Source organism: Terrapene carolina, unplaced genomic scaffold, assembly GCF_002925995.2.
Source record: "Terrapene carolina triunguis isolate 2854851 unplaced genomic scaffold, T_m_triunguis-2.0 Scaffold18, whole genome shotgun sequence".
Taxonomy (NCBI): Eukaryota; Metazoa; Chordata; order Testudines; family Emydidae; genus Terrapene; species Terrapene triunguis.
The window spans coordinates 3828718-3843822 of record NW_020664369.1 but is presented as its reverse complement, the minus strand read 5'-3'; the positions used below and the strand labels follow the sequence as shown (position 1 = coordinate 3843822).

The 15105-nt window shown below is 39.0% G+C and overlaps 1 protein-coding gene across 1 annotated transcript in view; it reads left to right on the top strand.

Moving 5' to 3' along the window:
- Positions 1-14021, top strand: part of LOC113407071 (diacylglycerol kinase eta-like) — a 269427-nt gene extending 255406 nt beyond the window's left edge. Inside the window, exons 27-30 of the mRNA XM_026654677.2 lie at positions 4434-4553; positions 4677-4785; positions 6261-6391; positions 13796-14021. Coding sequence (XP_026510462.1) covers positions 4434-4553; positions 4677-4785; positions 6261-6391; positions 13796-13885 — 450 coding nt within the window. The 3' untranslated portion in view covers positions 13886-14021. The remainder of the gene's footprint in view (positions 1-4433; positions 4554-4676; positions 4786-6260; positions 6392-13795) is intronic.
- The last annotated feature ends 1084 nt before the right edge of the window (positions 14022-15105 follow it).

Sequence of the window (15105 nt, the reverse complement as noted above, 5' to 3'; positions counted from 1 at the left end):
CCCCCCCCCCCCCCCCCCCCCCCCCCCCGCACGACCTGTTCTGTCCTTCCGATATATTTTGTACCCCGGAATGATTGTGTCCCATTGATTGCTCTCAGTCCACCAGGTTTCTGTGATGCCTATTATATCAATATCCTCCTTTATCACGAGGCACTCTAGTTCACCCATCTTATTATTTAGACTTCTAGCATTTGTGTACAAGCACTTTAAAAACTTGTCACTATCTATTTGTCTGCCCTTTTCTGATGTGTTAGATTCTTTTTTATGTGAATGTTTATCATCTGATCTGGCCCTTACATTATCCTCCTCCATCCTCTGCTCCTGACTATAACCTGGAGATTCTCTATCATTAGACTCTCCCCTAAGAGAAGTCTCTGTCCGATCCACATGCTCCTCTGCAGCAGTCGGCTTTCCCCCATCTCCTAGTTTAAAAACTGCTCTACAACCTTTTTAATGTTTAGTGCCAGCAGTCTGGTTCCACTTGGGTTCCACCTAAACCAATCTCTCCTGTATAGGCTCCCCCCATCCCAAAAGTTTCTCCAGTTCCTAATGAATGTAAACCCCTCCTCTCTACATCATCGTCTCATCCACGCATTGAGACTTTGAAGCTCTGCCTGCCTACCTGGCCCTGCGCGTGGAACTGGGAGCATTTCTGAGAATGCCACCATAGAGGTCCTGGATTTCAGGAGTGGAACAAAAGAATAATAAAGGCACCTCAACTTTTCCTCATTTATGTAGGACAGTCTTGTAATATGCATCCAGATATCCTTCAATCACACAAGCTGAAAATTGTTCCACTTTACTGCAGTTCTGTAACCATATGGGAACCAATCCTGTCTGTGTTCTCTGCACATCCAAAATTCCTGCTGAATGACCCGCCCTGGGAGCGAGTTACCAGTGACCCAGGGCTGGGGCGGCAGGAGGGTGCAGTTGGGGTGGGGGAGAGAGAGAGAGAGAGACCAGGGCTGGGAGGGGGCGGGGGGGCAGCCAAAAAGTTTTTTGCTTGGGGCAGCAAAAAACCTAGAGCCGGCCCTGGTTCTACAGAAGATGCCCAGAATTCCCGTTTTTTTTTTAACAACGAAATTTTATCCATTGTAGTAAAAATGGTCACATTCTTTCCTTGCAGAGACAGATTAATTTCATTTAATTTTGCAAAAATATCTGCAAGATACGCAAGCCTCATTAGCCATGAGGAATTTGTCAGACAGTCATTAAATTTTCGTCCTGAATTATCTGAAGTGAAGAATATCAATAGTTCACTACAAAGCTCAAAAAGCCTCACAAGCAATTTTCCTCTGGATAGTCACCTCACTTCCGTATGTAAAAGAAGTGCTTTGTGCTGACTACCCATTTCCTCACACAAAATTTTAAATAACCTGGATTGAAGTGGTCGAGATTTGACAAAATTGATAATTTGTACTGCTTCATCGAGCACAATTTTCAGATATGCTGGTATTTTTTTAACTGCAAGTGATTGTGTAGAACACAATGGCTCTTAGTGCTTTCTGGTGCCACACTTATGATTCGTGTTACAGCTCCCTTCATATTCCCGATCATTGCCCGAGCACCGTCAGTACATACACCAATACATTTTCCCCAACTAATTTCATGCTTTCTGATAAAATTGTTGATGCAGTTGAATATTTCTTCTCCAGTTGTGTTGGTTTACAGAGATTCACATAAGAGCAGGTCCTCTTCAGTAATATTATTAAATCTATATCGGACAAATACTAGTAGCACAGCAAGTCCTGAAACGTCAGTGGACTTATCTAGCTGCAATGAATACTCATGGCAAATTTTCAGTTGGCAAACTAGTTCTTTTTCTATGTCATCGGCAAGATCTTTAATACGGCGTGCAACAGTATTATTTGATAACTGTACAGCATTGATTTTTTTACCAGACTGCTCGCTCAACATGCACGTTACAATATCTTTCGCGCAAGGCTTGATAAGTGTTTCTCCAATAGTGTGAGCTTCTCCGGCAAGCGCTATACGGTAACTTACTTGATAAGATGCATCTGTTGCACTTTTGTTGTCTGTTTTAGCAATTTTAATCATCGAAAGTTTAGAATTTCCAAGTGAGTCACGCTTCCTCTTGAAAAAACTTATATCTTTGTCTTTGTATTCAGCATGCTTGGTTTCCAAATGCCTACGAAGTTTAGCAGGAGCCAATGAACTGTTTGCTAGTATTTTGTTGCACATGATGCACTGCGCATCAGGAACATCTTTATTTCCAACACACGTAAAACCAAAAGACAAATAACTTTCATCATACTTTCGTTTCGGTCTTTTAACACCTACTTCTTCTTGTTTTTTTATATACTTTGATGGAAATTCTTTCACCGTGGATAACTCACTAGTACTAACAGATTTTTCGGCAACAAAAGACTGCAATTGTTCATCCTCTCTTTGAAGTGTCACAATATTTTGCTCGTTTATTTCGGCCACAGTTGGAGTGCCAGAAGAACTTGCTTTTCGTTTCAAAGTTCCTTCTTTTAGCCACAAATCCATGGTGATTAGGTTTAGTAACAATATTTAGAAATACTGATTTTTGTCAAATTTTGTTTGTCACAAATATTTATATTGTTTCGAGCGAAGCTAGTTTAGTTGTGCTTATCGCACACACGGTAAAGACCCACAGGTTTGAATATGTTGAGTGAATATGTTATATTCAATATGGCGTAAAGAGAATGGTGTGTGCATACCACTGCAGTTCGTGCAGCCTCGAGCGGAAGGGGTACGACGTCACTAACTGAAACGTGCCCGAAGGGGTAGATGTCAACATACTTGCGTGCCACGTTCTCTTTACGCCATGATATTCAATACGAGATCTATCAGTAACAGGAAAAAGAGTTTATTAAATTATAGTCATTCAAAAAGAGTTGTAAACTACGCTTCAAATATGCCAAATTTAAAATTAAAAAAAATTGAAAGACCCTTTTTTAAAACTATGATTCTTTCATGGAGCACCTATTCACATCGTGCGGAACACCAGTGTTCCGCGGAACACAGTTTGGGAAACACTGCTCTATGGCATATTGAAGACTGAAAATGTGGAAGTAGTATAAAATAAATTATTAATTAATATTAAATTCATTTTCAAAGGGGCGCAACTATACTGATTTTGGTGGTCATTTTCAAAATAACCTGAATGTGGAATTCAGTATGGATTTTTTTTTGTTTGTTTCAGCAAAAGAAAGATACATAATTTGTTTTTGTTGAATGACAGTTGTCATCATTGGGCAGGAGACTCTGTGCATGTGCGCATGTATTTCCCCCATTCGCTCTACTATCTACAGTGGCATGGAAGACAGACAAAGCTCACATCTTAATAGCTCCTTCTTGGTGACATGGGTTAGAATTTTCAAAACTCATTAAAATGACCGTTACTCTATTGTGTGTGTGCCACTCTCCTTCCAACTAAGGGCCCAATTCCATATGGTCAGTTCACAGTGGGTGGATCACTTGATGGGGTCTCAGGAGACGTGTGTTATTCCCACATCTTCCATTAACCTGCTGTGTGACCCTGACCAACTCACTTTACCTTCTTGCACAACTCTTTTTTCCTTATTTGCAAAAGGGGATAACGATTCTTACCTTTCTTTTTTTTAGAGCAATTGATGAAATGGGCTGTCAAAGGGCTAGTTACTGTTTCTGACCCCAACATACCTACTTTTCACCCTGCTCATTCCACAGAGACAGTGAATCACTGTCAGAGCTGGGATTAGAATTTGGGAATTCCTAGCTCCTAGTTCTTTGCATAGTCTATTCAAGGGACATTGAAATCTTGGAAAGGCCTTCATGGAAGAATCCTGGTTACTCCACCCATTCCATTTCTACTTCCTAACCAGAGAAGAGCTGTACATCACATGAAAAAATTTGAGGAATGGCAACGTTGGGCTTCCTGACACTATAAGTTCCACTTATTTTCTCTGATGCTGTTTTTTATCTAAGTTTTCTCCAGGCCACTGGCCTTTATTAAATTCTTACCTCCCTTGTTGCGTGACATCATAGTCCAGCAATAAGAGCATACAACGATGAGCTTATAGCAGAATTGGGAAAAGCACAAAATATTAATATTTTTACATTTGGCACTGTGCTGATTACCAGTTGTGCTTCTGGACTGATGGAAGTCCAAGACCACAAGACACAGGAATTTCGTACTGTAAATTTGGTTTCTCTGGGCTTGTACATCCATTAGTTTGGGAGACTCTCCCATGTGCTTTAAATCTCCATTTATATTTCTGGAGTGTGATGAGTGATGGCAGAAACAGATAGGTGGGCACACACCAAAGTTTTAGCTGTTTTAGTCATTCTTGTAGTTAGGACCAACCCAAATGCAGTCTCTGGATTGGTGAAATGCATGCGCAGGGAAATTAAATGTGGTATAAGGCAGCCATTTAACATTCTTTTTCTGGTTTGTTCGTAAACAGCAACTGGATCCCCCCCATGAAGAGCTGCTGTCTGATGCATTACACAGTGTGGAGACTGAACTGAGAAAACTTGCTGAGATTCCATGGCTTTATTATGTTTTCCAACCAAATGATGATGAGGTAGGCCACTTACTCCTAAGTGAAAATAATTGTATTTCACTAGACAAGAGTAAATTAGAATTCCCCATCATCAAGTGAAGCAATTTTAAAGTTTAGCGGTTGTTTTCCTCTTTTTCCATGCAGGATCCCCCTCTGGATTATTCTAAGAGAAACAACAGAAGTACAGTATTTCGCATAGTGCCAAAGTTTAAAAAGGAAAAAGTCCAAAAGCATAAGAGCAGCCCTCAGCCTGGTATGTGTTTTGACATTGCAAGAAAGATCATAACTTTTGGAAGAAAACATGATTTCATATCTTTCATAATAGCTAAAATAATGTGCGACACCTAGAGGATAAAATCCTAGCTCCACTGAAATCAGGGGGAGTTTTGCTGATTGATGAGTCAATGGGATGAGGATTTCATGCAGTACATTTAGCAGGTTTGTGTCAATAGGATCCCCAAACAACTAGGTAAATAGAAGAAGTATTTTAAAAAATACTTCAGTAGCTACTGTTTTGCCATCTACTTTTGGGATAGAAGGTCCCATGTGTCTGTTTGGGTGGTTTTATTTAACTAACTCCATGCCAACACAAGTCATTCATAAACCAGTTCTGTTTCTGTATAAAACACTGATTCCAGTTTTTCAGGGTAGTCTGAGAGGCTGCACAATGGCTTTCATTAACACTTGTTTAATCGAACCAGTTGTCCTTTAAAGTCCCAAATAAGATTTCACCACAGTTAATTCTGTACATCAAACAAAATCCTGCTCTCTTAATTAGTTAGTAGAAGTTGAACAAACTCCACTCTCCTCTCTCCCCACTGTTATCTGTGAACATACTGCCTTAACATTATGCCCTGAAAATAACTGGTGTCACAACAGACCTAAAACTGCTCCAACGCCTTGGTCTTTCACAGCAGGCAGTGTGTTACACTGCCCTCAAATGCAAAACAAGCTCTCTACAGTTGTTAATATGAATTTAGCTTCTCAGTTCACTAATATGTTAAAATATAAAGCATATTAGAGTACTTCAGTCTGAAGCTAATCAGCATTGAATGAAAGATAAACAAAGGTACAAAAGAATAATAGTCAGTAACATAAAACTAGTTTCTTTGAATAAACTTGGCCTATTAAGACTAATGTGGGCAACTAACCTTAGAGAACAATGTTGACAGAGAGCTTTTTAATGGCCTGTGCAACCGGTGTGGTTAATGGAATGTTTGTTGCATTAATTAAGAGCACTAGAAAAACTTCTGAAGTTGGGCTTGCATGCTATGATCGCTATAGGAGTACAGTATATATGTTGATTTTACATTTTAATTAGTATTTGAAGTGTGTTTGTTTTTTTCTGACTGCACTGCAACCAATAAAGTGTCATTAGTATACAGTGGAACAAACCTGGATCTTGCACCACTGATCCTAAGATGATTAAAAGTGAATTTGTTGAAGTATATGAGGTTTGATGGCTTTATTGAGGAAACTGGAGTAAAGCTGAAAGCACGGCTGCAAAGCAAAGAACCCCATCTTTGTTTAGATACCTTCTAATGTTTATTGCTAACCTCTAACCTGCATGTAAAAAGAAACTCAGTTTTTGTGGAAATGACACCTTTAACCTTTCCCTTTGCTAGCACGGCAGTTCTACTCTGTTTTCCACTCTCTTTGGCCTAACCTTTGCTTGTAATGCATTTGAGCATGTAGAAATTAAGGGGGTTTTGCTCTTAACTTTGGTAGTTCAAAAATGGGGCACAGATGAAGTTGCTGCTTGGCTGGATCTGCTCAGTTTGGGAGAGTACAAAGAAATCTTCATCAGCCATGACATCCGAGGCTCTGAGCTTTTACACCTGGAAAGGCGAGATCTTAAGGTATTTCCTTTGTGCTACTTTTCTGCTCTTCAGAATTTTCTTTGACTAAAACAAAACAAAACCTTTCTCCTGTCCTTGCTTCTGTTATGTGCTTGTAGCTTGGCTTATACTGTGCAAATATGCAGTAAATTACTACACGCTGTCCTGTGTCCTGAATTTCTTATATGTTGACCTGTATTTTTAAGCCAAGGATATTAGCAATATTGGAGATTATCTTTTCTCATGCTTCATATAGAATGATAGTATGTTTCATCAGGCTCAGTGAAAGCACTCCCATTGTCTTACCTACATCAATATATTACATTGTTAACTTTAAAAAAACCTTGGTTTTAACTAGATTTATTAAAGAGGATCAGTGTGGAAGGTGAATTATTCATAATAAATTTATTAGGCTAGTGATAATTATTTTAAATGTATCTAGTGCAAGGTCAGTAGGTAAAGTTCATTTAAAATTATGAATACATTACTTCAGTAGTCAGTGTGTGGAAGATGAAAAGTTTGATGATAGTCTTCTGCATTGGCCATTTGCAGGCTTATGAATTTGTCAGGTGTCCAAATATATCCTTCAGAACAGCTTTTTGTTTTGTTTTTGATCAGTTTTTAATTTTGTGAAAAAAATCAAGGCTTCTATCTTTCTGAGATCACTTATTTAAAAAATTAAAAATCATTCCTCCCTGTTCAGTTCAAATAAATAAGAACCATGTTTTGGAAGAAGAAATGTTAGTGTGTTGAAAAATATTAGCCTGGCAAATGATAGTTACTTTGCACTTTGAAATGGTGTTATCTGAGATTGCTGGTCTTTTTCAGGATCTACTTAAGTGCATCCATTATATGTAATAGATACAGTATCTTTGGGGATTCATTAAATTACTTTTTCCTGGAAGAGAAATAATGACCTTTTGATAATGTGTTTGAGAAATCTGCATGCAAAAATGTGCAACTTCTCATACTGCATAAAACAAGAGGTTTCAATTTATACAGTATCCTAACATTTACCTCTAAAACACAAGTCATTGTGCCCAGCCACATCTGAATACTGCTGCATGTCTAGGCTGTTTCCATGTGGACATCTGTAAGGATGCTCCATTAAATTGTTTAAAAAATTGCTCCCATAGCCTGCAATACTTCCTGATAAGGGAGTGCTGACATTGTATGTCTGCCGTAGGAGGAATGCTGTTGGCAAAGGTAGTTGTGTTCTTGTAATGTACTTAGTCTTGTATGATACATGTCACTGGTCCTTCTGTTTTATCCTGCATCGGTGAGACCCCTGAGCCTCTTTGTCACTGCATTAAACACTTCCATTGAGGCCTCACGGAGCCCAAACCTGCAAGAACCAAGAAACAGAAAATTATCCAAATAATACGTCTCAGACAACATTCCAGTCTCTGCTGTAATTGCCCATTGTCCAGCTATACTGAAAGAAGGAAACTTTATATGGATTTAATGAAGCCGCAGCTTTATTATTAGATGTCTGGGTCTATCTGGCAGATAAAAGTGTATAGTGCAGGCAACTCCATGTCATTCAAATAACTACCTGGGGCTTCTATCAACCCCCCTTCATTTTTTATCCAGGTCCCCCAGCCAACCCCTGGCTTAGACCTTAGCATCCACCCCCCACCTTGTAGGGGAGGGTTAATGTAGACTATAAGAAAGGGGGGTGTTGGCTCTCTGCCATACCAATCATAGGAGCCCCGAACCCCGCCCCACCCCCTTTTAACTAGAACCTCCTTTTTAAGTCCTTTACCAGCCCATTTATCTGGTCACTGGATGCCTTCTCTATGGAGTACCTGCACTGGACATCCGCCCCACGCTTACAGAATAAGTTGCGACATATAGCCTAACACCCTTTCCTCCTCACCGTAATAGGTCCTCCCTGACACCCGTTGTGGGGAAGGCGAAAAACCCCACTCCACCGAAGCCAATTTGGTGTGAAAGAAAACATTCCTTCCCAGCCCCCCTAAAAAGGAGTAACTAGTGCAATGCCCACAGCAAGTCCTAACCCAACCTGATGTTTGCACCTCGAGGGGAGGGAAGAAGGGTGGGTGCTGCCTTGCCTGCTGCATGGAGAAAGGGCTTCTAATGTCTGAATCTGCCCCTTTTAAAGCCTTCTGTTCTTAGGTACCCAGGGGATGAATCAGCATGGCCATGCTGACCCCCATCCACCCTTTTTATATCGGCTTCTGACCGCCTTCCTTTCCCCCTACCTGTAAAGCACTGCTACCTTCCTCTGGCAAGCCTGGACAATGTCTTCTCCCCACCCCGCCTTTCAGGTGCAGTGCAGTCATTCTGAACAGGGACTAGATGATTCAAAAGCTAGACAGGAAACTCGGCACCCCAGGGCTGTGGCTTTCTCAAAATGATAAAAACCCTTGAAAGGAAAAACCCAAGTAGCTTTCTGCAATGTGACCATTAACTGACTCTCCTTTAAGCTAGGGCAAATGATGAATCAAACTGATTTTTAATTGCCAGTGGTGCAGGGAAGCCACTGTCCATGAACTACATAGAGGCTAGGTCGTGTGCAGTAACCACAGTGTCATGTCGGGAGTGTTTCATATTTTTGCCAGAATAGCTGTGGAACTTCCAGCAAAAGTGCTCATTAAATCCCAGCAGACCCTTTGGCCAAATGTTTGTGTTTTTTGTGTTATAGCAGCATATCTGAATAGTTGAGTGGAGCATGAATTCAGTTCCCTTTGTCTGCTCTACAAGCAGACTCCCTCAGCATGTCCCCAAGTGAGTCCCAAATAATCTGTGCAACTACATGTACACTGAGAGGAACAATAAACTCCTGGCATCCCAGGGAAGCCCAAACAGTCTGGCCTGTCATTGCCTTGACCTGTAATTTGAAGGTGGAGGGGGCAGGGAGAAGGGCTGGGTTGGATTATTGAATTGTTATAAGATTACATCTGGCTTTTATTATAACTCCTCCACTTCACCTTTCTCATAACTTTTAGAAATATCTCCTTGTCAGTTGAAGTTTTGATTGTAGAAGTTTTTGTTGGTTTGTTTGTTTTTCTTTCAATGCTTGTGCAAAATCCAGTCACCCATTTTATGAGGATTTTATTTATGAGGATAGAAAGTAATATATGCTGGTTTCATCTGTACTCTCCAGCTTCTCTGTGTCACTCAGGAACCATAAACCTGTTTTTTGCTGGTCAGACAAGCTCAAAGAGGATAGCAGTGATTCTGACCCTTTAATTTTATATTGTTAATGCATTTAAGATGCTTATTTGCACATGCATTACTCAAAAATAGGAAAATTGTAGCTGAGTTCTTCTCCCTGAGAATTAACCTCTCTACTAATTTACAGAAAGAAATATTAACAGTTATTAGCATTTTAAAACTGCTCCTGTGCATGAGAGCTGGTTGCTAATATTCCTAGCTGCAAGAGTGTCTACTGGGCTACAGTGGTACTGTAGTTCTAATGTCTCCATAGAAAGATTTCAGCACAGAAGTGTGTCCTATATTTGAAGATGCAGGATCTGGATAGTTGTATAGTGAGAGTCAAACTGAAATTTATGGTGAGGGTTGTGTATTGTTTTCATCTTTAGTTTTTGTTAACTGAGTAATAGGAATTAAGTGTTGTTGTAGCTGTGTTGGTCCCAGGATATTAGAGAGACAGTGGGTGAGATAATATCATTTATCAGACCAACTTCCATTGGTGAGAGAGACGAGCTTTCGACCTTACACAGAGCCATTCTTCAGGTCTGAGAAACGTACTCAGTGTCACAGCTAAATACAAGATGGAACAGATTGTTTAGCCTAATTAGTTAACACATATTTCAATGGACCATTCAAGATGAAGTGGCCCTTTAATACACTCCATTAATGGGGGAAGGAAAAAGGGGGTGGGGAAAAGGCAGCTTGAGGGGAGGTGTTAGTGGGTTATAGATTTGTTGTAATAAGCTATAAAGCTGGTATCTCTATTCAGTCCGTGATTTGTAGTGTCTAGCAAAGTTATGAATTTAAGCTCCCAATTCATAACTTTGCTAGAGTTATGGTGCGAATTTTTCACACCCATGAGCAATGTCATTATACAAACCTAATTTCCTGCAGTAGACCAGGCCTAAGTACATTTCCTAGACCTGAAGAAGAGCTCCGCAGCCTGCTCTACACTAGAAAATTAAATCCAGACCCCGGGGTAGTTAAGCCAGCCTGACCCCCAATCAACATAGCTACTGCTTCCTGGGCAGCTGGATTACCTGCGCTGAAAGGAGAACCCTTCCTGTCGGCATAGGTAGTGTCTACACTGAACAAAAGTTGGTTTAATAAAAGCTGTTACCTCACCCACCTTGTGTCTCTAATAGGAATTACAATTTTCAAAAAAAGCTCTTTTAGAGCATTTTAAAAAAATCCTTTGAGTTTTGTTAGATTTTGGACTCACTGGATGTCTGTTAAATTAGTAATAAAGCTAGAAGAAATCTCTGATCTTAAAGATGTTAACACAGAATTCTATATGTATTATTTGTTTGGAAATATTAGAATGGAACCCTTTTTGCCAAAGATTGAGTGGCAAACCGTTTTTGGGCGGGGAGTAGGGGGTGAAAGGCAGCCTACCCTCTCTAGCCTTATCTCCAGAGTATAGTACAGATGAAGATTCCCTGACAGCTGACAACAATTTAAGAAGAAAATTGCTGTAAGAACTTTCATCAGGTTCTTCTCCAGTTATTTTTCAAGGACCTCTTGAGTACTTACGCCACTGGGTGCTAGAAACTGTGAGGTAGGCTGGCAATGTAGCCTAGCAGTGTGACATGGAAATGGGGGGAGAGGTGCACTTTGTGAATGATTTGCAGTGTGTTGCTGTTCCAAATCCCTCCCTTTGTGTAGGGCAAAAGTCAAAATAAAAGAATCCCTGCAAACTTTTTGGCATCTAGATGGCATCTAAAGTCGCTATATGTGTTGTCTTCTCAACAGAATGATTTGGGGAGATCTCCACAAGTGAAAATTCAGAGCTTTTTTTTTTACCTTTGTTTGGATTTTTTCTTGAGGATGGCAAACTTTAACTGAGGGGGCAGGAGAATTTGTAATGAGAGTCTGAGGCCTAGGGTTGGGGAAAGAGCTGTTGATATGCTGGAAGTGTCATAATATGATCCTGTCCCCTTTTCAATCCCTGAAGTCTAACAAAATCCTGCTACAATTCTGAACTACCAAAAAATCCTACAAATGAAAACCCTGGCAAAGCCTCATCAAATTCATGCCCAAGTTTGGTGGTGATGGTGAAAGATGTATCTTCTATTTTCATTCGATTTTGAAGTGACTGTAATTTAGATGGAAACAGTAGATCCTCTGACAAATTGTTGCAAGGAGGTTTCTGAGTAGTTGCTTTGAACTTTTATTTTCTTCATTAGAAAATTAACTTAAAGGCAAATAAGAAAATTTTCTACAACTTTGAATCTATAACCTTATGCCCGTTTGTTCTCAGAAAAAAGTTGCAGTCATTGTTATGTGTGTTTAATAATTGTTGCATACATTAACTATTTCTCTTTCTTAGATGTTTTTGTTGAATACTCAAGAAAGAGTGAGATTGACAGCAGAGGATAGAACAAAGTGCAGTACAGAGAGATGTGCTACAAGTTTCTTCATATTAGTCTGTCAAGCCAACTAAATATGCAAAACCCTTGCAGTTTTAGTCTGGGGTCCATTCTGAGCAGGACCTTCTAATTATGCTGAATCATCATATATGATGGTCTTGAGCTGTAGTGTAGATAATTGTCCATTAGGAAACAGGACCAATTTCTTTCCATTTCCGACCTAACCTGAATTTGAACTCAAATCTTCAAAGGTGAAGAGAGGCCAATGTGTTCAGTTTGTACCCACTTAAATTTTATATAGCAAAAGGGATTTCTTTCAATTTTATACCACACTCTCCTTGTCTCAGGCTGGTGGTAAATGGAAATTAAATTGCATAATAACTTAAGTATCAATGCTTATTTCCAGAGTTTTTGATGTCTTCAGAACACATATATATGAACTCTTTGTGGAAAGTGTGCATACCATGATATATATATTGTTACCACAGTTTTTACAGTACATTAAAATAAGAATTATTATTTTATGCTGCCCTTTCCCTCTTTATTATCCTTGATGTGGAAAATATATCCTCCTAAAGTGGAAGATTTTATATTTCAGAAATATTTCATATGTTCATAATTTTTCAAATTACTTTAATAATATTTAAACCTTGCACTTAGCTGGCATCATTAATCCAAGAATTCCAAAGTGTTTAACAAAGGTGGGTTTTGTATATGGGGAAACTGAGACTCAGAAAGTTTAGGTAAACTGCTTGAAGTTACATAGTCAGTAGCAAAGTCAGGAATCCCATTCTGCTGCTCTGACCACTAGACCAATACAAATTAAACAAGGTTCGATTCCTTTTATATTTCAACTACACACTGTTTACAAAAAAATAAAAAACTAATTCCATAAACAACCCAGAGAGTTTGGGTTAAATAAAAGTATGATGGCTATTGCAAAAAATGTAGACAAATTGTTGAAATAAAGTGAATGAAAATGAATACGCTGAAACAAATAAATAATTCTTGCACAATGCCCTTAAAATTCTGCAAATTCACTGCCAAAGGGAATGAGTTCCAAAGGTGTGGGTGGTTGGGGGGAGGCAGCCTCTTCGTAAGAGGTCCTTGCTACTGCCAGTCCTGAAGAGTTGGGTCCCAGAAAACACTATCGAGAACATTTCAGCTGATCTTAACTGCCACATTGATGTACATAGAGAAAGTTATACAATACATTCAGATTTGTTTCTTGTGTACTTTCCCATTTTCCTTCTGGATGTCATTGTCATGTTTGTCAGAAACTTTCCTCTAATTACCAAGCATATCCATGTTAAGATACTTATCTTTCTGGACTGAGAAATTCACTCTAACCTTAGCTATTGTTCTCTGAAGGAAAGTTGTCCTACATACCTGTAGACCTACATCTACTTTCCCATGGGGATGTGCGTATTTGCTGATTAAGATAGGCATGTTAGGGCCACAGATAAAATAAAAATTGATGGATGGAAGCTATGATCTATCACATCCCTTGAAGCCAACAACTGCTATGTTAGAGAGGAGAGGGAGATTGAGCAATTTCTGGAAATTTAAAAAAACCTAATGGCTGTGCAAAGAAGTCAGGAGATCACAAAAGTAAGGGTTTGTGTGAGATACAGCAGTTATTGCAGGTAAGTAATTTTCTCTGTGCCGAATAGAAAGAGGTTCCTGATAAGTTGTCTGTAATTTATATTTTTTGCTACGTTAGATAACACTTTGCTATTTCCACATTTAGAAATGTATTTGCTGTTGTAGATCACTTAAAATGAACTGTAAAGGATTCTGTAACTGCTGCATGGCTGAATTGTACTGGGCTTTTTCTCTTTTGTAAATAAAACCCTCCTCTCCTTTTCTTTTGTAGGACCTGGGGATAACGAAAGTGGGTCATATGAAGCGAATTCTCCAGGGAATTAAAGAGGTTGGCAAGAACGCTCCCTTGTCTGAAGTGTAACAATACTGGTGCTATCCTTGTAAGGAGGGAGAATTGCTAGTTAGCAAAGTGGAGGCACTTTGCTGTCTTTGTAGTTTACTATATGGTTGAATAAGCACTGGTGTACTATGCAGGTTAATATATCTGCATTCTTGTGTGGTGAAGAGCTTGACTTGAGAATCTGAACGGTTTTGTGCCAAAAAAAAAAAAAAAAAAAAAAAGGTTATATGTTCTGTGAAGATCTTTTCTTAGTGTGCAAACTTGGCAAGTTCAAGTAAGCACATTTTGGTAACGAGGTTGGTATATAGTGAACTGCACTGCCTGGAAAATGTAATTAAGTAATGATTGCTTTCCTTACATATGGCCCAGTACAGCTCTCTTACAATGCAGCAACATATCACTGTAGAGCCTGAGTTTGCCTGGTTAACTTTCTGAGGCACAGCTTCCCTAAAACATTTTGTACAGAAGACTGAGAGATGGAACGTTCCTGGTTTTGCTTGCAAGACTGACATTGCCTCAGGTACTTAGCACTCACTGGCCAAGGAGTATGGTTACAGACACCACGAATGCAAACTATAATGCATGGTGTACGTGTCTGAATCGTCTGTCTTTCTGTTGCATGACATATCTGATACTTTAAACACTTGAACAATTTTTATATCAGTTTTAATAAGATTTAATTTATTACTACTTGTGTGTCTTTTATTTGGTTACAGGCACTTTTCTATTCTTCAGTGTTGTATTTTACCTGAACATGTTATGTGGCAAAGGACTTGTGGATGTGAACACTTAGCATCTGTGCCATATTTAGCAAATGATGTGCATTATATATAATTGACACATTCTATAGTTAGGTTTTAAAATTACCCATGTAGAGTAGGTATATCAGGTAATTAATTCCTGAGTGTTTTGGAGAGACAGGTACTTCACAAAATTATCAATCAGCTTCCTAAATGGAAAATTATGAGAGAGTTTTCTTATGGCGCTTTTTAATGTAGCTAGTCTGTTACCTTGAATATCTGTACTATATTTTATTTATTATGCAAAAAGAGGATTAAAAAGGTTAGTGAAACATTTTTAAAAAGCCAGAAGTAATTTAATGTTATTTACTATGTGTATAAAATGTTTTAATGTTATAGCTGATTTGATTTTGTGAGGTAAACTTCCCCAGTCTGATACAAGAACTTAGCCATGTGCACCATTTTAATATAGTTTTTTAAAGGTTCATTAAATACCAAAAC